Here is a 23,874-nt window from a genome sequence, read left to right on the forward strand (position 1 = left end):
ACACAAATATTAAATCAATATTTATTTGAACATTATTTTCTGTTATTTATAAGAACTTCACCATCTCCTCCTATTAAATTAACAGAATTAGTTTGGTAGTTAATTGGTTTTGTTTAGTTGTTCTTTGAGCCTTTGAAATGAACCATTTTCGTCGAACAGAACTTTAGTAAAGTATTCGACAAAAAGTCTTTCCATGTATTGTTCCCTTCTAAAAGGCCACCAGCCTTCGAGAAAGCCGATATGGCCGCCGTATTCCGACAGAACCATTGCGACATTTGAACTTTTCTCTACAATTTCTAGCGGCAAAGCTGCAAAATATAGGATAAAAAATAATTTAAACATTAGCAAATGTCAAAATGTAAGAAGTACCTTGGATTGGTTGGAATATATCGTCGGCGGCACAAAGGCACAGAAGTGGTATAGTGATATTTCCCAGCTTGTTATGTAATTTTGCGTCTTCGTAACATTCTTCTAAACTGGCAAAGAGTGAACTTTTCACTAATAGGTTGTTTATAAAGGCCCCTAATGTTTTACTCTGCGTATATGTTGACACTTACATATAGATTTTTTTTGAAAATGAAAACTTTAAATTTATGGCTTACCGTTAGCACTAAGTCTACATCGATATTTGATTTCCTTAAAATCGAATAATGTTTGAACAATTTCAACACTTCCCGCATCATTGAATGATTGAAGATCTTATTGAAATAAGGCTTTTCCAAATTTATTACACCTAAAATAAATATTCAAAAATTGCTTTAATACATATATATTTTTATGTTTTGTAAATTAATTAGAGAAAATCTAAATTAATTAATTTAATTAAATGCAAATTATTCCGAACTATGTTTTCCAAAGTAGACATGACTCGAGACGCGATGTATTGGGTTGTCTAGAAAAAAATTGCCGATATTTTAAAAGAAAGTAAATACATTTTTATTAAAACTTCTAATGAACTTTAATCAATTATATATTTTCCATTTTGTTCGATAACCATTTGACATCTTTCCGGCAAATTCATTATTCCGCGCTCATAGAACTTCTTGCCTCTATTTGCAAAAAACTGAACCAAGTCCGATTTTATAGCCTCGTCATTGCCGAAAGTTTTACAATTTAAGGAGTTCTGCAAAGACCGAAACAAGTGGTAGTCTGACGGTGCAAGGTCAGGGCTATTTGGTGCATGCATCAAAAGTTTCCAGCCAAGCTCTCTCAGTTTTTGGCGAGTGACCAAAGATGTATGCGGTCTAGCGTTGTCTTGATGAAATATGACACCCTTACGATAGATCGCTTCTCGTCGATGGCTGCATTCAATTTGTCCAATTGTTGACAGTAGATGCCCGAATTAATCGTTTGATTCCTCTGAAGCAGCTCAAAATTCTTATACCAAATCCTTCCAGTCCCACTAAACTGACAGCATAATCTTCTTTTGGTGAATATCAGCCTTTGAAGTGGTTTGTGGCGCTTCACCATGCTTGGGCCATGATCGTTTTCAAGTGACGTTATTGTAAACAATCCATTTTTCATCACCAGTGATAATCCGCTTCAAAAACGGATCAACTTCTTTGCGTTTAAGGGGTTAGGTGGGTTTGAAAATTTCAAAAAATCGATTTTTTTTGTCTTATTAAATAGTATAATATGTTTAAAATATTCTCCTAAAATTTCAAATTGATCCGAGTAAAATTCTACGAGATAAACCCTTCAGAAGTTCCGCTCATCAGGCCATGTCAGTGCAGCGTTTCGTTTTTAAACGCGTTTATCTCAAAACTCGATTTTTTAAGTCGGTAGTCACGATTTCTCGAAAACTTATGAACCGATCTCTTTCAAATTTTGCACACTTCTTCAAAATAACATTATCTCGTGCTTGAACGAAGGAATTTTTTTTTTCTATTCCAAGTAATTTTTCAAGGGCATGAAGGGTGCAAATTCTACTCAAAATAAGGGTTTTTTGTTTTCAACGCCGCCAAAAATGTAATTTTTGTTTTGAAACATCTACTAACAGAAAATTTTTTGTTTTTGAATTTCAGATGAATCTGTCATGAGTTATCCTGACTACGCCGAGAGAACTTTTTTTTGAGGGGTCATAGGAGACGACGTGTCCACGCCTTAATTTTCAAAATTTTTCAATGAAAATTTCACAAACTACTTATAAAATATGTATCTTTTATGTGTTAAATTGATGGAATGAAATATTCTGTTGATTAAATAAAAAAAAAATTCATAAAAATGTACCTATTTTGAGCTTTTGAAACCCACCTAACCCCTTAAGATGCATATCACAAGCGTTGATTCGGTTTGTTAAATGAATTTCTTTCAATTCATGTGGTACCCAAATGTCAAGCTTTTTTACCAGTCCAAGACTCTTTATATGCTCCTGAATGGTTGATTTTGATATATTTAACTTCTCTCCAAATCTCCCGCAAAGTTACATGACGATCCAATTCGATTAAAGCCTTGATCACACCTTCAGCGGCATCACTTGGCCGACCTGAACGTGGCTCATCTTTAAGTGAAAAATCTGCAGAACGCAATTTGATAAACCAATTCCGACACTGTCTTTTTTTTTAACCCTCTAGTGCATAACAGTGCCTTTAGGCAATGCTTGCTTTGCAATAGAATTTTGAATTATTATGTAACTTTTTTATTTTAAAAGTTAAACGCGCATATTTTATACAATTTTATGACTCTTTTTTGATATGCAAAGTTTTTACTTCACTCGCCATTATGTAATGAATGGCAGTTGTCCGCGAGAAACTGAGTATTGAGCATGCATAAAATAGTTGTGTGAAAAGTGTAAACTTTTAAGTATTTGTTCGCTGGTAATTTATACAAAGAAAGTGATAAAAAAATTCAGGTAAGTTATTTCATGTATTTTCAATGATATTCCGTTGTCAAAAGTGTTAGCTTTATGTATACTTCATTAGGGTGACTTTTCAAAGTTTCAATGCCTAAAGGCACCAGCATGCAGTTACCATGTGAATACTCCTTTGTAACGAACTTTTCTCTTTTGAAAATTTTAAAGTTAAAATGAATGGTTGGAAAGAAAAAATGCAAAACAAGGTTTCAAGTTTGACTGAAAAAGAAATTGAGGAGTTTCTGAACACTATTGATGTTATAGATGAGGAAGGCTGTGATGACGTGGTCTCAACGGATAATGAAGATATAGATGACGGTATCAACTTGGTTGACAAATTCAGTTTTGGCTATGGCGAACTGGGCATAAGTGTATCAGATCTAAATTTAACTTTGGTTACGCCCACAGCTTCCGTAGCCAGGGAAGAATTAAGTGTAAATTTACATGGTGACAGTACACCACCTCCAAAAAGGCCTAAGACGTGCGCAGGGGTCAGTAGTTATATATCAAATCAGGAGATTTGATGGAAATGTTGTCCAGATGCGACAGAAGGATGAGGAAATAAGCAAAATAGTGTGGAAAAAGAAAAGCATGAAAGTTCATGAAGATCAAATCAAATTCCAATGCCCGGATATGTCTGGTTTCGTACAATTAACTACTCCATATAAGTGTTTTTGCTACTTTGCTGATGAACATTTTTTTTCTACTATTGCAAATGAAACGAACTTATACGCGAGGCAGAAACAGATAGATACATCTTTTGTATGTACGGCTAATGATATTCGGCGCTATATTGGAATACTTATTTTTATGTCAGTTTATAAATATCCAAGTGTTCGGTCATATTGGGGCCAACATAGTTTTGAGGCTATTCGTACAACAATGCCTGTTAACCGTTTCGAGGAGATAAATAGATTCATACACTTCGCTGATAATGCACAACGACCAGAAAAAAGCTCCGAGGATTATGACGTCATTTATAACGTGAGAAGGGTCATTGATCATTTCAATATAAAGTTTTCTTCTATTCCAATGCCTCAAAGATTATGCGTTGACGAACAAATGTGCGCAACCAAAATGACGAAAACAACCATTAGGTAATACATGCCTAATAAGCCACATAAATGGGGGTCTAAACCATTTGTTTTATGTGATACTAGTGGGTTTTCATATCAGTTTGAATTATGTATATTCCGGCGCTGGCAATAATAAAATGGAGGAAGAAGTTCCAGATTTAGGCGCCTCATCGAATGTGGTTGTAAGGTTATCTAAAAACATCCCCGAATTTGCAAACCACATACTTTATTTTGACAATTTTTACACGTCGCTGGGCTTAGTACTTTATCTGGAAAGCAGGGGTATCCATAGCTTAGGAACAATTCGCGCCAATCGTATCATGAATTGTAAACTGGCTACTGACTCTGATTTGAAGCAAAATAAGCGCGAGCGTGGTTATTCTGAAGAATTTGTTGGGTCAGCTTATGTAATCGATATATCAACGGTATTGTGAAATGATAACAGAAGCGTCCGTTTTGCTTCAACTTACGTGGGTATACAACCACACGGATGCAGTACAGATACATGTTTGCAAAAATCTCGTCGACAAAAATCTTACGAATACAGTCCAATCGTGATAGTCCGACACATACGGGACCGACTCGTTGTCGGATTATCAAATATTCCGGACTACCGAATGACTTGAAAAGACAGAAAAAAATCACATCAACACCGTCAGAAATCGCGAGAGAACTGGCGTCGTTCAAATTTAATGACAAATACGTTGTGACCGGGAAACAAAACACAATCCCCCTCTGCTGCTCTGCTACGACTGATCAAAATAAAATAATGCCAATTGCATCCATAGACGTTATGAGGTTGTCGGATTACCGAACGTGTCGGATTAAGAAATGTCGGACTATCACGATTGTTGTTGTTGTTGTAGCAGTATCTTCGCCCTGTCAGTGTAGTGTAAATTACCGGTCGTTTTCGTCTAGCTCATCTAACGGTAGGCCCAGGAAACTGGCAGTTTCGACGGGTTGGGTCCAGAGGGAGAGAGGTGTTAGATGAGTGGGTTTGATGGGGCATGTGAAGAGGTGGTTAGTGTCGTGCGGGGTACCTTCACATGCAGGACATATGTTTAGTATGTCGGGGTCGATTCTGGATAGGTAGGAGTTTAACCTGCTACAATATCCAGAACGTAGTTGTGCCAAGATTACGCGGGACTCTCGAGGAAGCTGGAGCTCTTCGTCTGCGATAGGTGGTGGTTGGACTCCGATAACGGCATTCGGGGGTCGGGAGCTTAGGAAGGTGGTAAGTGTCTCCCGATGAATGTCGTTAATAGCCTGTCTGTATACTGTCTGATCCTGGAGAGGTCTGTCCGTTTTGTCCTGGATCTCGTCCACGTAGTTGAGGAAGTGTCTCCTGATGTGCCTGGGAGGTGGCTCAGGCTCGAGCAGGTGTCTGCATGGGTGAGGCCTACGGTGATACCCAAGCAGAAACTGCTTGCCGAGCATTTTGTTATGCTCCTTAACCGGGAGCATGTGCGCCTCGTCATGTAGGTGGTGAATAGGGGACATCAGGAGACATCCTGTCGCGGTCCTGATGGCAGTATTCTGGCAGGTCTGAAGCTTCGTCCACTGCGTATCACTGGTTCCAGGCGACCAGACAGGCGCGGCATAGTTCAGAACCGGTCGGCCTATTGCTTTGAAAGTCGACAGCAACATTTCTTTGTCTTTGCCCCAAGTGCTGCCGGCAAGCGACTTGAGGACCTTGTTGCGATTCTGTACTTTCGTTGCAATAGCGGTTGTGTGCGCCGAGAAGGAGAGCAAGCTGTCAAAGGTGACTCCCAAAATTCTGGGGTTGTTTATCGTCGGAATTGGGGTATCATCGACGTGAACCTGAATGGCAGCTTGACCTCCTTTGTCCAGGTGGTAAATAGGGTCGCCGTGGATTTAGTGGGAGAAAGTTTTAAGTTTCTCGCAGGGAAGAAGCGAGAAAGGCTGGCGAGGTAGTCGTTTACTTTTGAGCATAGGCCATCAATGTCATTGCCCGACGCCATTATCGTGCAGTCGTCGGCATATGAGACCAGTGAGACTCCCTCTGGTGGCTGGGGGAGTTTCGAAATATAGAAATTAAAAAGCAAGGGTGAAAGGACACCACCCTGCGGTACTCCTTGCTTTATTTTTCTTTGTTTTGAGGTTTGGTCTCGAAATACTACCGACGAGTGACGACCACTCAGGTAGTTCGCGGTCCACCTCTTCAGCCCTGGCGGGAGTGTCGACTGTAAAATGTCATCTAGTAGCGTGGCGTGGCTGACTGTGTCGAAAGCCTTTTGTAGGTCCAACGCTACTAGGACAGTCCTCTCGCAGGGGCGGTTTTGGTTGAGGCCGCGGTTTACCTGGGTGTTTATGACGGTGAGTGCCGTGGTGGTACTGTGCACTCTACGGAAACCATGCTGGTGTGGGGCTGGAGTCAGGTGTTGAGTGAGGAGTGGGAGTAGAAGGGCCTCAAGTGTCTTCACTACTGGGGAAAGGAGAGTTATCGGACGATAAGACTCCCCTTGGCTGGCGGGTTTCCCAGGCTTCAGCAGTGGGACCACTCTCCCTAATTTCCACTTATCAGGAATGATGAGAGTGGCCATAGACAGGTTGAAGACCTTTGTGAGATATTCTACTCCCAATGGACCCAGCTTTTTCAGCATCAGCATGTTTAGTCCGTCGGGGCCAATGGCTTTTGATGGTTTCATGTTTTTGATGGCCCCCTGAACCTCGTCGCTGGTGAAAGCAAGCGGTGCACTGTTGTAGGGCAGTTTGTGCAGCCGTCTGGTGGCACAACGCTTGGATCTGTCGACCGGAGGATGCAATATAAATTGCCGGCTAAAGTAGCTCGCGCATCTCTTCGGGTCCGACGAAGTACGACCGTTGAAGGTGATATCCACCTTGTCGTTGTGCTTCGTCGGGTTCGACAGGGACCTTACGGTGGACCAGAGCTTGCTCACACCAGAGGTGAAGTTACAGGACTTCAGATGCTCTACCCATTTGTACTGTACATTGATTGTCCACAAATTGTCCAAGACTATAATAAACACATGGGCGGTGTCGACCTGATGGATAGCCTGATTGGCCGATATAAGATCCGCATAAAGACCCAGAAGTGGACAACCCGTGTTTTTTATCATTTGTTAGACATGACATTAGTTAATGCGTATATTCTTTACAGTCGTATTAATTCATTGCAACAAGAACGCTTGACTCTGGCTGAATTTCGATGTGAAGTGGCAGAAGCTCTCACTAAAATAGGCCAGGATTCAGTCAAAGGCAGAGGAAGGCCAACAAACTCAAGCAAAGTGGAAAGTTTTGTTGTCGGTAAAAAAAAAGGTTATATGCCAATATCAAATGTACGTTTTGATAATCTTTGTCACTGGTGTCAATTTCGAGATCGGTCTGCAAAATTGCATTGTAAAAATAAACCTTGTAATTCGCAGACGCAATCTTATTGTGAAAAATGCGATATTCCATTATGTAATTCATCCACAAAGAACTGTTTCAAAGAATTTCATACCAAGAAATAACTAATTCAAATACAAGTACATACATAAGTAAGTCAAACCAATCATATATAATTATATATACATATATATATTTATAAATATATGTATTTATATATCTAATGTACATCTTAATGCAGGCAAAGATACAAACGAATTAAATTATTAAAAAAAATTTATAAAAAAAATATAACTGATCGATCAAAAACGAAAATATATGTACTTATTTTGACACGGTACAATGATACCTTAACTGCATGGCAGTGCCTTTTGGCAAAAGTTTCTTTTTCTAATTTTTGGCAAAACTGTAGGTAAAATATCAAAAGCGATGTCGGATTTGTATTCTCTGACGCTGAATTAAGCGAAGAAAATTTTTAAATTAAAAATTAAAAAAGTATGCACTAGAGGGTTAAGCTTTATCACCATACAAATCACGCAAATTTTTAGCAACCTTCTCTGCGCTTTTTCCTTTATGGAAATATAATAATAAAGTAAAAATGACAAAATATAAACAAAATTACGCGCACTTTTTTCTAAAGCAAGCTAAAAGTGACAGATAATAACTGTAAAAAGCTGTTCGAAACAATTATCAACGCCGTCTATATGTAAAATCGGCAATTACTTTCCGGAGAACCCAATATGTACATAGATAAAAGCGGAGAACGTCCAAAAAGGGTTATAAGCTCTTTTTAGGGTGCTAAAATTTCAAATGCATTTTTTGGAAAAACGTATTTCTTCTATGATGAATATGAGGAAAAAGATATTTATGCGTTTGATTAAGTTCAAGTCCGTTAACGGGAAATATTATATTTAGTATAATGTCTATCGCTTTGAAAAAAAGGTTAAAAAGGGGGGGGATAGAGGGATGTACCCCCATCTTAAAACTGAACACCGCACCTGCCGGAGGCTTATAGTTTTTAAGTAATTTAATGTTAAAGTTCTATAATTTAGCGAAAAGTTGGTGTTGCCATACACCTGAAAAAAAAAACCAAGTCCGTGTGCAGGGATGTTCAGTGGAAGGTTCATTGTAAAACTGCAGTATTTTTTGCTGTAATTTAAAACGGAGAAATATTTTTGAAAATAAAAACATACAACGCATCGAAACTTATTTAAAAACAATGATATTAAGCGTATCACAAAAAATAATAAATTAATTAAAAGCCAAAAATTGCGGTTTATAAGTGTGTTGTATTGCTTCGATCAGTTTTACAAACGGGTCCTCAGTATTTTTGCGTAGAACTCCTTTCCGTGTTAAAACCATTGAACCCAAAATTAAAACGGCATATGCGTGTATGTAGTAAGGACTGGTAAGGAGGCACAATAACCCCCATCCCCATCATTAAGCTAAATACACACCAGGCAACCGTAGAAGCAACGGTTGCAGCAACGTGTTGCCTTTGTTTAAGAAACACGTTGCGACCGTTGCTTCAATCTCAGTATTGTGTATAACTGTGGTGCAGGAAAGGTACAAGCGGAAGATACGTAAAATTAAATTTTTTAAATGATCGACGAAATACGAAAAATTACTTCTCTTATTATAATTGACGAACTTTTGTACTAAAATGAGGAAGAAGAGATGCAACAAAAGAAGAGAAAGAAAATTTGGTCCAAAAATTGGGTTTTAAAAAAAATCGAATTTTCGAACGAGAGGCTCTGCTGAAAGAATTGAAGGAAAATGAGCCAGCGGACTATAAAAATTACATGAGGATGGACGAAGCCCTGTTTAGAAAATTGTTGGACTTCGTAAAGGCCAAAATAACGAAACAAGATACCATAATGAGAGAGGCAATATCAGCAGAAATTAGACTGGCAATAACTTTGCGGTATCTTGCAACAGGAAACTCTTTTGCGGACTTGAAATTTTTATCAATTTTATTGTATTCATTTTTTAATTGTTCGTATGCTTTTTTTCTAAAATTTTTATTTTTACATTTTTCACTACTTATATCCTACAGCTCTCTCAAATTTATATATTCGTTAATAAAATTAACATAATTTTCATTATTTTCAATTGCCATTTTTTCCTTTTTCACTTTATTTTACTCCGCACGAATCTTCTTCTTCGCTTGTTTTCAACGAACTGAACGAGTAAAAGCAGTAAACAATGATACACACGAAGCAACGGTTGCAGCAACCTATCCCGAAAATCAAATTTATTTGATATTTCAGGCAACGGTTGCAGCAACACGAAAATCAATTGGCAACACAGCTACACACGAGGCAACGGTTGCTTCAACATGGCCGTGTTGCTGCAACGGTTGCCTGGTGTGTATTTAGCTTTAACACTAAACTCAAATACTTAATTTTTGTTCATATTTTTGTTTTCATTTGCAGGCATCCGGCAACACCATACTGTTGTCATTCCAATCTTCTTCTTATTCGCGTTTAAAATTGTAAAGTGATTGCATGTTCAAATGCATTTGCATTTAATTTTAATAAAAATAATTCGAATATTAGCATAAAAATCGGTAAAAACACGCGTGTGAGTGTATATTTGGTGAATTTTAGTGAAGTGTTAAAAAATATATAGTATAATGTGGCAAATTATAGTGAAGTTCCCGAGGGCATTTTGAAGGCAAGTAATTAAAAAATTATTATTTCCCGAATAATTTGGAGTTATAAAGAATGTTCCTTAAAACCTCACTAACATGTCCACCAAGTTTCATTAATAAAGACATTATAGTTTGCCAAAAATTGCCCAATAGACATTATTCTAAATTCCAGTCCCGTTAACCTGAAGGAAGATTTTTTCATGACAACGGCACTTATTATTGAAAATAATATTTTCAAAGAGTTCTGTTTACTTTGGAACGCGCATAGCAATCACTTTCGTATTCAACATTTTTCCTCTTCGAGCTATTTTGTTCTTAAAATTAACACCAAACAATTAGAAATGTATACACCCACCAAATTTTATATCGCAAGGCGGTGAAATCATCATAGCAGCAGTGAGGTATTTACTGGCTTCTTCCTCTTGCGCCAAATATGCACCTAAAGAGAATAATTAAATTTCAATAAGGCAAAGATTTTCGAAATGTAATACATCATTTTCTAAATTTAAATAATAAATTTAACTAATAAATTTTGTCGAGAAATATTTCTGTTGATTTTAGATATTTTTCACTCATGGATATTCGTCATCATCATTGTTGGCTAGACAACCCTGGTCGGGTCTTCGCCTTCACTGTATCATATGCCTCCAATTGGCTCTGTTTCATGCCTGTGTCCTCCATGCCCGAAATCCCAAGAAGCCTGCGTCTTTTTCTACACCGTCAATCCATCTAAGCGGCGGGCGGCCCCTTCTTCTCTGTCTGTGTCTGTGGTTTACCGAAGAGTATTTGTTGAGGTGGATAATCCGTGTTAATCCGCAATATGTGACCTGCCCATCTCAATTTGTTGACCATGATTGTGGTTATCACAGATGGGTGCGCTTATAGTTTTTCGAGTTCATGGTTGTAGCGTTTCCGCCACTCGCCTTTGTCGCATATCGCGCCAAAATTTTTTCGCAGAGCTGTTCTCTCGAAAATAAGCAGTTTCGCTTCTGTTTATCTGCATCTCTGAGTGTCCACATTTCACTACCATATAGCAAAATGGAAATTATAATTGAGCGATACAGTGAAATCTTTGTTTTTCTGTCTAATAGGAGGCGATTTTTTAGGTGTTGACACAGCCAAAAATAGCAGCGCACAGTGGTCCGACCAGAAGGCGTTGGCGGACAAAATTCAAAAACTCATTTAATTAAGCTGAAAATATATATTTAGGGGTTTTAAGGATCAGTGATGACGAATCTGACCTTAGTTTTAGCAAATTTTATATTCATTGGATACTATAAATACATTTTTACTTCCGTAATTAGCTGGTGAGTTCATTTTTACATTTTTCACGACCCCAGAGAGTACCATGTGGAGGTTTACGGTAAGGTTATTCTCTCTTCATTTTTTTTTTTGTTTTTATTTTTTTTTTTATTTTATTTTTTTTTATTTTTTTTTTATTTTTAAATTTTTTTTAAATATTTTTATTTTTAATTTTTAATTTTTTTGTTTTATTTTTTTGCTTATTTAGTGGTTTTTTTGTTTTTCATTTTTAATTTTTTTTTATGATTCAGAATCCTCGGTTTCTGATGAGCTGTTTTCTGAGGCTGGATATTTTTCAAATTTAAAAGCGCAAGAACCTTTTTTGAAAATGGTTTTGGCTTGTTTTTGCGGAACCTTAGTTTTTGATATTATAACTTCATCTGATGAACAAAGCAAAGCATTTACTAAATCTGTCATTGTGTCAGTTCAATGATCTTAAAAAAAATGTTTCGAAAAATTTTGAAATTTCAAAAAAAAAAAAAAATTGGATTTTGTACCACAACTTAAGAGAATTATTACTGTTTCCGTTAATATATTCAATTATCTTTTTTTTTCAATATTTGGTTAACAATCAAATGATAATATTTATTTGCAATCATGAAAATGAAACTCTTGTATGAAGTACGATTTGCATACAATTTCATATTTAAAGTCAAAAAACTACAATGAAAAATTTTTTAAATTAAGTAATATTTTCAGGAAATCTGCCTTGGATATTTAAGAAAACATCTGCATTATAAAATTTTTATTTCAAAAATGTTGAAAAAATTGAATTTTGTCCGGCCGCCGGACCACTGTGCAGCGGTTAGCCATAAGGATTCTGTGGCCGATTTCTGCAGAAATTTTGTAGTCATGATTAATGATTTCTCCAAGATATTTAAATTCCTTCACTACTTCGAAGCCATAGTCACCGATTTTTAGTATTTAAGCCACATTGTGTCTGACAGAGTCCGATGTAGTTGAAACTAGCGCCTTAGTTTTGGCTTCGTTTATTTCTAAACCCATACATTTTGCTGCTCTCTCAATATTTGCGAAGGCTTCTTTTCAACTCGGCAGCGAGGAGGCGATTATGTCTATGTCGTCCGCGTAAGCCAGCAATTGAACCGATTTAAACAAAATAGTTCCCTTTGTGTCTACGGCAGAGTCCCTGATGATAGCCTTTTCAAGGGATATATTAAAGAGGAGACATGAGAGTTCATCCCCTTGCCGAAGTCCGTTCAAGGTAGCGAACTCTCGCGACGCATTGTTCTGAACTCTTACTACGTTCCTTACATTCTGCTTGGTCGAGCGTGTTAAACGTATTAATTTATCGCGAATACCGAATTCTGCTATCGCTAAGAAGAGCTGGCTCCTAGTTATGCTGTCGTAAGCTGCTTTGAAGTCTATGAAAAGCTGATACGTCGCCATGCCGTATTCGCGACTATTTTCTAAAATCTGTCTTAGTACGAAAATTTGGCGAATCGTTGATCTTCCCTCTTGAAAACCAGCCTGATAGCTACTACTGAGGCGTTTAGCATGCGGTTTATGTAAGTTTAATGAATTTCTTTTTCCTCAACCACCATTAATTCGTACCCCAACGATTTCTTCTCGCATACACCCCGTTGCAAAATTATAAACACAACACTATTTTTTGCAAATATAATATTAGTGCATGCTACAACAAAGACCGTACAAAGTTTCAAAATTTGTACAAAAGTTTTTAAAATTTCATAAAAACTTTAAATTTTTAACCAGAATTCTCAGAATTTTTCTGGGTGCGCAGTTTTTTTTAAAGCTCACTGAATTTTAGTATAACAAAGTGCAAGTTTCAAGTGTAGTACAAAATGCTAGGTTGTTCAATAAGTTTTGCGGTTCGATAAGAGAGGGCGTTGCTACTAGCCTCATTTTTGACGTGATAACGTCTTATAATTCGATTTAACAGGCTGCACGCACGAAAAAATGTGTCGTTACCTTGCTCATGTGGCGTTACCTTGCTTGAACAGCATGTTATGTTATGTTATGAAATGTTATGTTATGTTATGTTATGTTATGTTATGTTATGTTATGTTATTTTATTTTATGTTATGTTATGTTATGCTATGTTATGTTATGTTATGTTATGTTATGTTATGTTATGTTATGTTATGTTATGTTATGTTATGTTATGTTATGTTATGTTATGTTATGTTATGTTATGTTATGTTATGTTATATTATGTTATGTTATGTTATGTTATGTTATGTTATGTTATGTTATGCTATGTTATGTTATGTTATGTTATGTTATGTTATGTTATGTTATGTTATGTTATGTTATGTTATGTTATGTTATGTTATGTTATGTTATGTTATGTTATGTTATGTTATGTTATGTTATGTTATGTTATGTTATGTTATGTTATGTTATGTTATGTTATGTTATGTTATGTTACGTTATGTTATGTTATGTTCAAGTATATTAGGTTATGTTAATGTTAACTCATTCTCTATATCCATACAAAATATCTATCAAACAAAATTGAAATTTTCTTTTGAAAAATGCAACCATTCAATCAGTATTTTCTTATACGTTATCACGTTAAACTATCGTCAGTAAACCGATTTTACAGACGACCTCTTTTTTTTGTTTTGTTATGTTGGTACCAAGGCGAATCTATTAAAGGTGGCAGATTTGTTTTTTTTTTTTCTTTCGCCGCGTTCATGTGACTGTCAGCTCAGAATGAAACAAGGCGAATTCATTATTTATTTTCTAGTTTCCCAATACTTTGGGACCCTTGAGCGTCAACACACCGCTGGTAGCGGACCTTCCACTGCAGGAAACATTTGTTAAACTCATCCGCCGGAATCGCGTTCAATTCGGCTGTCACAGGAGGGGACAGGTCTGGGCTGTAGGGAGGGTGGGGAAACACCGGAACCCCCATCTTGGCCAATGCAGAGGTGCAGAGGAAGGCGGTGTGCGCCAGCGCATTGTAGTGATGAAGGGTCCAATTGTTGACGAGGTCGGGCCGAAGCCGGGCTTGAACGACTTGTGCCAACGTTTTGCCTGTGCACTGGACAGAGATTGGTCCCCGTAAGCCTCCTTGAGTAGCCCAATGGTTTCGGTACTCGTTTTGTTTAGCTTTACGCAAAAATTGATCGAGTAACGTTGCTCCAACGATCGCTGCATTTTCGGCACTGCAAAATCCTAACACACTTTTAAAACAGCTTTCACGCGCGGAGCGATGTTGACTGCACCGCTGTTGCCAGCGAACTGGGACTGGGGAAGGTCCAACGATCATTTTCCCCCACCAGCCGATTCGGTTGATCGCTTGGAGGACGCTCCGCCCGGGAAGGCTCATTACTTTTCAATCAAACCCTGTACAACCTTTGAAGACGATCCACGTCAAGGACGTCCAAAAACAGCAACAACACCACAAGTCGTAGAAAAAATACAGTTGATCGTATTGGAAAATCGTCGAGCGACTGAAAGAGATTTAGTAGAAGCCCCAGGATTCTCAAACCCTAAGCAATATTTTCGCTGAAGAACTGGGTTTCAGAAAACTGTGTGCACAATGGGGATTGCATTCGCTAACAATGGCACAAAAACACATTCGAATGTGACTTTCTCAGCAACATTTAAAGCGTTTTCGGAGGGATAAAGTGGATTTTGTGCGTCGATACATCCCTATGGATGAGACAAGGGGCTATCACCGTGATACTAAATCGGAACAAGAGGCTAAAGAGTAGTGTGAACTTGGTTCTTCGGAAACGAGTTCGTATACAGAAATCGGCAATCGGCCAAGAACGTGTTAGCATCAAGTTTACGGGATGCGAAAGAAATCTCGTTTGTGGATTACTTGCAAACTGGTAAAACAATAAATTCTGAATATTATTTGTAACCTTTCAGACCAGCTGAAGGAAAAAATTCGTGAAAAAGACCCTATTTGCAAAAGAAAAAAATTATTTTTCATGAAAATGCCGAATCTAACACGTTACAGTTGGATATCTCATTAGAATCACGAAGCGCACGTTCAATAGGAGCATTGCGAGCATATTTTTTATTGAACTAATTTAAGTAGAAAGGAAGAGCATTACGAAGAATTCTGGGAAGTGTAAGAAAATTAATACTTTGAAGCACAAATTGGCAATCAAGTCGCCTTGAATAACATGGAAAACAAACGCGAGAGACAGAGTCGTTTTTCTAATTTCCAAGGCCTACGGGTTGATCAAAAGCAAACGTATGCGTAAGATGGGATAGGATCAGAAAATTTTACTGATCTTATTATAAATTTCAGAGACACCTTTTGTACACGTTCGATCCTGTTAATTAAAAATTTATGTAAAGGCGTCGTATACCAACCTGGAGCGGACGAACACATTAAAATATAACTTCAAGGCATAAGCGTGCATGAATTAAAGTTCGAATTGTTGGAGCATCCACCGTATTCATCAGCTTTGGTCCCCAGCAACTCTCATCTGTTTTCAGACCTACAAAAATTCATGCGTAGAAAGCACTTTTCATGAACTAATGACGTCATAACAGCTGTGGAAGCGTATTTTGCAGCCCTGTCAGATTCTCACTTCAGGGCTGGAATTCATAAATTGGAATCTCACTGGAATAAGTTTATTGATGTTCAGCGAGATTTTACCAAATATTTCAAACCATAAAATTGTATTTTTCTTATCGAGGCGCAAAACTTATTGACTAACCTAGTACCGTTGATTTTTGGTCGTTTTTTTTTTGTTGACGGCACTAGGCTTTTTCTTCGAGCATGCACTTTGTACCTCAGTGAAAAAAAATGAATTTGTAATTAGTATTTGTGTACTTCAACAGACTTGATATAAAATATTTGCCTTCTGCCGAACTTTGTTATTTCGTGGGATTATTAAAATTCAGTAAAAAGTGCTGAATATTTGCTCGCTTTATTGCGACGATGAAATCAACATAGTGAGGATTATTCGATTTAGATCAAATACTCGCATGTGCCGTTTTGCTCGATTAAGTTTATTTGTCTGTTCTGAAGGCAGCTTCACAATTCCGTGTATAAGCTTAAATCCGCTGATTGCTCGTAGATGGCGTTAGTGAGCATATCAAGTTACCATAGAAATGCCATATTTTTTTTTGCATGGGTTCGACACCTGTTTACATCAATCACTGCACATCATAAGTGATTTCATACAGCAACACACTTTTTTCCTTGCGTAATCATGTCTAATTTTGTGCCAAAAAAAGAGCATATGCGGGAAGCTCTACTTTTTTGCTTTAATTTGAAGAAATCGGCTGCCGAATCGCATCGAATGCTTGTGGAGGCCTATGGTGACAGTGCATTATCGGAAACAACTTGCAGAGACTGGTTTCGTCGGTTCAAAGACGGCCATTTTGACTTGAGTGACAAGAAGCGTGAAAATCGGCCCAGAAAAGTTGAGGACCATGAATTGCAGGCTCTTTTGGATGAGGACGATACCCAATCGCAAAAAATGCTTGCCGAGCAGTTAGGTGTCACTCAACCAGTCATTTCCATACGTTTACGTGCCATGGGAAAGGTCCAAAAAGTCGGAAAATGGGTACCCCATGAATTGAACGATAGACAGATGGAGCGACGCCAAAACACATGCGAAATCTTGCTGGCTAGGCATAAAAGAAAGTCGTTCCTGCATCTTGTGGTGACTAGCGATGAAAAGTGGATATACTTTGAGAATCCTAAACGAAAAAAATCATGGGTCGATCCCGGCCAACCATCAACTTCTTCATCAAGACCTAATCGCTTTGGACGCAAAACGATGCTGTGCGTTTGGTGGGATCAGCAGGGTGTCGTTTACTATGAGCTGTTGAAACCTGGTGAAACTGTTAATTCTCATCGCTACCACCAACAACTCATCAAATTGCGCCGTGCTTTGCGTGAAAAAGGCCTCGTTATGAACAAAGACATGAGAAGCTGATTTTCCTCCACGACAACGCCCCATCGCACACGTCAAGAATGGTCCAAAACTACTTGGAGACAATCAATTGGGAGGTGCTACCTCATCCCGCTTATTCACCAGACCTGGCCCCTTCGGACTATCATCTGTTTTCATCGATGGATCACGCGCTCGCCGAACAGCACTTCGATTCGTACGAAGACGTCCGGAAATGGCTTGACGAGTGGCTCGCCTCGAAAGATGAAGAATTCTTTTGGCGTGGTATACACAAATTGCCCGAGAGATGGGAAAAATGTATAGCTAGCGAGGGCAAATACTTTGAATAAATTATTTTTTTGCTTTCTATAAAAAAAAGGGTTTTTTTTTACTAAAACACAGCGGATTTAAGCTTATACACCTGCGTATTTGTGGCGTGCGTCTTGATGTTGTTCCACAAATGAAGGGACCTACAGTTTCAAGCCGACTCCGAACGGCAGATATTTTTTATGAGGAGCTTTTTCATGGCAGAAATACACTCGGAGGTTTGCCATTGCATGCCGAGGGGTGACCGCTATTAGAAAAATGTGTTTCTTAATTTTGGTGTTTTCACCGAGAATCTCTGTGAATTCCGAATGGTAGTCGCGCACCAACCCATTCGGCTACGGCGGCCAGCACTATAACCGCCCAAATTAGTTCGTAGCTGCATGACTCGCGACGTCTGTCCATTAGCGATGAAGTCTTATCTTCCTTATAATGTAAACTTACGAAGTGAGACGACGGTAGAGTCAGAACGAATTTCGGTTTTTCGATTGAGTCTCTCAGCGTCACTGCCAAAGGAGCCTGCAGGCTTTTTATATATTTTATATTTTATTCTACGCAGGATGGCTAGGCGATCTATAGATGATACGTTAGATAGTGACAGCTCGGACGAATATTACTTTGAATCTGATAAGATGGAAGATGACGGCGTTACTTCGTCAAGTGGAGGTGAAATTCGTGCGATAAGGAATCCACTCAGGCATTTCAACTTTAGCAGTGATAGCAGTTTATTTATAATTATTTTTTGATTTTATGAACAAATTTTCTTGTGTTAAATAAGACCTTAGTTTTTATAACGTCCAACGTATTTCCTTTACTGCGCACTCCAATACTTCGCGTCCTCAGCGACACTAGCCCCCAAAGGGCTGAGAAAGTAGTTTATATGCTTGATAAAGACGGCTCAAATATGAACGAGACTTTATCAATAAAACGGTCCGCGGATGACATATGGCAAAAATAAATTTTTTGTTGGATGGTAGAACTGTTATAAGCTTACATGGCAAATTTCAGCGTGATATGTCACATAGTTTGTTTTCTGTGCTACTGTAAACAAGTCAAGCTCAAGTGTGTTCTTCGAATTTAACGATGGAAATTCAAGTTGAACAAAGAATTTGTTTGAAATTTTTTTATTCCAACAAAATTCGGCTTCAGACGCCTTAAAAATGTTGCAGACAACATATGGGGACTCTGCTTTATCGCGTGCACGTGTTTTCCAGTGGTACAAATCGTTCAAAGAGGGCCGCACATCGGTTGAAAACTTGCCTCATGAGCGTCGTCAAAAATTAAGGTTATGCTGACTGTTTTTTTTCGATTACGAAGGTGTGGTGCACTCGGAGTTCCTTCCGCAAGGCCGATCGGTTAACGCTGAATATTATTTAGACGTTTTAAAGCGTTTGCACGAGAACATTCGTCTTAAAAGGAAGGAATTGTGGGACAACAAGTCATGGTTCTTGCATCACGATAATGCACCAGCTCACACATCACGTCTTGTTCGCGATTATTTGAACAAAAATAATGTTAATATCGTTCCGCCAGCACCGTATTCGCCTGCTATGGCTCCATGTGACTTTTTCCTGTTTCCCAAGCTCAAGTTGCCGCTCCGTGGAGAACATTTTGAGACAATTGAAGTCATAAAAGAGAATTCGAAGAAGAAACTGAAATCCATACCGAAATCGGCCTTCCAGAAATGCTATGATGATTGGAAAAAACGTTGGCATATGTGTATCGCCTCCAATGGTGATTACTTTGAAGGAGATAAAATAAAAATTGAACAATAATTGACCGTTTGTGTTTTATTAAATCCGTCTCGTTCATATTTGAGCAGAAGCTATGTCAGGATTGGATTATGTGGCGGATGCGAAATAACCTTTCCTCCAAACTCAAGGTGCTTTTGACTGGCACCTGGGACTTGTCATACTTTTTTGACTTTGGACGTGAATTTAACGTATGTATTATGGGCAACCAAGTAGCTTGTTAAAACTTAATTTTTTATCGATTTATGGATATAACCTTTTAAAAAGTATCCTCAAACAGGACGAAAAAAGGTGCTCATTCGAAGATATAAAACAAGCTGTTCAACGGAGGGTTAAGCATAATACGGCTTGGCGTTATTTTAATGAAGCACAAAAACTTGATATGCGTCACTTCTGGTTGATCGTCTGGTTCAATCTGATCACTTGTTGACGGCGGAGGTTCGGAATGGAATGCTTGCCCCCATGTGAGCAGCTCTTAGTGTTTAATCGCCTCCAATTTCACCAAAAATACAGTAAAACCTTATGGGCCGTTAATACGGGCTTGATGATATTTTAACTATTGTTATAAAACAGAAAAAGTCCTAGTAACATAGAACCCAACGATGCTAGACGAAAACCGAATGTAGGCGACTAGAAGTTCAATGGTAGAAAATTCACATAACAGGTTTGGTGACCGATTCGGGTCGGTCAGCTCGCAATGATTTGGCAAGGATGTTTTTCGGCTGTTGTTTTAAGGGGGTCTTCTGGTTTCCAGCGAAAAAAAATCGATTTTTTTTTTTTGCATAATTTTGTTGTATGTGTATGCGAGAATACGCCACAGAAAGGATTTTTTGAAAATCGCATTTTTTCACATTTTTCTGGGCACCGAAGTGTACCCTCCTCCGCCGTTTTATCATAAACTTTATCTTTAAACGCGTTTCCCCGAAAATCGTGTTTTTTAAGCATTTTGGTCACACTTTTCATAGTAGTTATACTCCGATTTCAATGGTTTTGGTCTTAAAAGGTTCGGAAAACTTACCGCTAAGTTTCCCCGTGTACGATTTTTGAAATTTTTTTTCATTCCATTTTTATAACCTATTAAAGTTCAAAAAATGAGCAAAAAAAGTTTTTTTGCAAATTGTTGCATAACTTTTGAAAAAAATTAAAAAAAAAAAATCTGTCACGGGAAAACTTAACCAGGGCAACTCTGAAGACAACGCATATCTAATTTTTGCTTTCTGATTACACAGGTGGAAAAACCGTGACCAAAATGGAGACCTGTTTCGTTTGGAGGTGGACGTCTTCAGCGCCATTTCAAGGTCGCGGGTGTTAATTTTTTTCAAAGTCAAAACCATTTTTTAAAAGCCAAGACATGTACCTTTAAAATAAGAAAAATCACAATCAATCCCCAAAAAAACCCTTCATTTCAGGGCCTCGAGACCAGAAGACCCCCTTAAGTCAAGCATTTTTCATTGTCATTCATCATCCGCTTCAACAATGGTTCGACTGCGTTGCGTAGGTTTTCTGACAGCTGATTATTACTGTATTCAAAAATTCACATTGAGAATGAGACAGAGTGTAGACTCTGTCTGCAGGTTGATGAAACCACAGAGCATATCTGATGCAACTGTATTGCATTGGCAAAGACAAGACTACATATTTTTCAGCGAGCTGAAATGGATCCGAATGAAATCAGGAATGCTCCTGTTGCAGATATTCTGAAATTTGTTCGCAAGGTAGAAAACTTACTAAAACAATTTGGCTTACGTTTAAGCAAAGAATTTCAGGCATCAATTCGGTCCAAAAGATTATTTTGCGCCAATCCGTGTGTCATCCATCGATCGAACTTTTTCTGAGATCTGCTTTATATGAGTATAATTGGGCCAAACGATTTTTTGACCAATCTTCAGTTCCTAGATAATGGAATAACTGCTCACACCACGAATTCTGTGATTTTATTGACATATCCGACAGAGCGTACATCAGCTGTGGCATCCATATTATCAGAACGGAACCATTGGAACAATCATTTTCACAATAAACATTTTTTTAGCAGGCTATTCCAACTTTTTATCTTGGTCGTAGTGTTACTGAAGAATATGTCGAATTTTCTCATTTTTACCTCCATTAGAAATGCTGAAACGCACAACTGGCTCACTAATCAAAACACTTTCGAAGAAATTTTTTAAATGCGTCAATTTGACCAGATGCAATTTATAATTGGCGTTTACACCCTTTTTGGTTGTTTGACCGGAATGATGGCCTCTACGAACGCAAAACGTTTTCCTTTCATGGCCAAATGCAACTTTCCGAATAAGTAGCAGTAACAGGGAGTCTTATCAGGCGAATACGGTGTGTGATTGATGGTTAAAATGCCATTTCTAATCTAACAATTAGTCACAAAAGTTGATCGATGCATTATTGTGCAATAAGTGCGAGCTTCCTTCTTCACGGTATACAGGGCGAATTCGACGAATGCGATGCAACAAACGCTTCAAAACCCCAGTATAGAAAATTGCATTGACGGTTTGACCCGTTGGCACGAACTTCTTGTAGAAGGGAATTCCCTTGGAATCATCAAAACAAATGACTGATTGTCGACTTCTCCAAACGCGATTTTTGTGTGGTGGCTCGTCTGGGGTCTTCCATTCGGCACTTTGACACCACGTTTCATCCCCAGTTACACTGTTGTAAAGGAAGTTCTCCTCTTTTCTCGTCTCTTTAATGAAGTCTTTCGAATGTTGAATTCTGAGCAATTTTTGGTCCTCAGTTAACTTGTAAGCCCAAATCATCAGTTAAAATGCGATGAATCGAGCTATTCAACTACGATTCTATGAATTTCAACGATGATTTCGGTTCATTTTTGATAAATTTACGAACAATTTCGATGGAGTTTTTGGGGATTACTGATTTTGGGGGGCCCGTATGTTCATTGTCATGTCCTCATAACCATCTCTGAGACGTGTAAACTTTTTTCATCAATTCAAATGTTTCGGTAAAAGTGTCAACCGGTTTTAAAACCAAATTTGATATTAGCTCTTTGTTCGAAACTCAATTTTGTACCGATGACACAAATATACTGACACTTTAGACGCAAATTCTTCGCTTCCACTGAATCGAATGTCACTAAGCTTTCACCGGAAGTCAGCTATGGATGTAACTTCCAACGCACTGACTCATTAAAAAGATGGCGGCTTCAAAAACATTTTTATGACGACAGTCTTGTTTATTTTGGACTTCACCTTGCATAATATTTACCTCCATTAGAAATGTTGTAACCCACAAAACACTTTCGAAGAAATTTTTCTGAAGCATAATGACGCATTTGAATCGCCTTATAATATGACCAGATGCAATGCTTTATATGCGAGAGTACATCGTGGCTCACTAAACAACTTCTGGTGGAAAATGGCCAGAACTTATGGCTTGACTTAACAACTTACACTTCTTACATACCCAACATGAAAGTGCCCAGAGAAAGGGCTACGCAACCAAGTTTACAATCTTTTGGCAACTTCTCATGCACATGACGAATCGCCTCCGCTAGATCCTCATAGCAATTTAGTGTGTAAAATCGCGGTGTTTTCAATGTTACACCGCCCAAGCCACGGTAATTGCACAAGACGACCCGTAATCCAGCCTTATTAGCGATTGTTGCTAAACTCCTTACATAATCAGTTTGAGGTTCTCCAATAAGGCCGGGTATGAGTATAATGCAGGGTGCATTTTCACTGCATCCTGCCTCCAACCAATGCAAGGCAAGTTCACCGCCATCTTTTAATTTTAGTATTTCCCTAAGAATTTAATTTTTTTTTTTTTATTTTTCTTTTAAATTTATTCGGCGATATAGTTTTATGATCTCACCGTCTATAGTTGATTTTGGGTAAAACTAATTGTCGAATCGCGTTCGCAATCAACATTTGCGCGGCCCCACCCAAGCACCAAAACGTTGGCCAATACTTTTCACTAATTGTGTGAACATTATAACGCAGAAACTCTTTTAGTGGTCCATCGGCGCTAATCAGACGCGGGCGCTGGAATACATGGCAGACAAGTATATTGCGGATTTATGAAGTCCTGCATTTGTGTTTCAATCGGCAACAATCTCACCTGTACGACTTGAGTGAAATAGTAAACGAAGAAAATATTAACTGCCGCGAAGAATGCAGGCCACCAAGAAATCGTATTGAGGACTTCAAAATACATCGCTCAAAGGCTTATTAATAAAATATTTTTTTTCGTTCAAACACTTTTGGTTCAAGTAACCAAACCCAAACCACACTACGTAAACAAATTTCAAAACTAAGAGTTCGCGGCTTAATAACAAATCTTGTGCGAATGCGTAAGGCGTTGCTTGAGGCCCTTTTTACGATAAACAAAATTATAACTTAAATGCTGTGCTCATTCCTTCGATTTAAATCGGATACTGATTTAGAAAGTTCCAACTTACAAATGTGCATGGTTCAATATTACTCATATCGATTCAAATTATTACATATGCTGATGCAACAGGAAATAGAGCAACTTTATTGAGTAAATGCTGTGCGGTGCGTAGTCAACCCAACACACATTTTAATTCTTAAAGTTTTGTAGCCAATATACAGCCTGCGAAAAAAATATAGCACATAGAAAAATTCCATCATTTTTCATGAAAATTTCAAAGTTTTTTATCAGAATAAGGTAACAACAATTTTGGTATAAGAGGTTAGGGGTAGTC

The 23,874-nt window shown here is 38.1% G+C and overlaps 1 protein-coding gene across 1 annotated transcript; it reads right to left on the bottom strand.

The window, feature by feature from the left end:
- Positions 1-33: 33 nt before the first annotated feature.
- On the bottom strand, positions 34-23,563 carry LOC129245591 (phospholipase ABHD3-like). Its single transcript, XM_054883855.1, has 7 exons — positions 23,268-23,563; positions 23,022-23,191; positions 22,614-22,951; positions 10,305-10,388; positions 603-733; positions 370-535; positions 34-308 (listed from the first exon to the last, which is right to left on the bottom strand). Exons 1-7 carry the CDS (start codon positions 23,361-23,363, stop codon positions 100-102), a joined length of 1,194 nt encoding a protein of 397 aa, XP_054739830.1. The 5' UTR covers positions 23,364-23,563; the 3' UTR covers positions 34-99.
- Positions 23,564-23,874: the final 311 nt, after the last annotated feature.

This window comes from Anastrepha obliqua, chromosome 4, assembly GCF_027943255.1.
Source record: "Anastrepha obliqua isolate idAnaObli1 chromosome 4, idAnaObli1_1.0, whole genome shotgun sequence".
Taxonomy (NCBI): Eukaryota; Metazoa; Arthropoda; class Insecta; order Diptera; family Tephritidae; genus Anastrepha; species Anastrepha obliqua.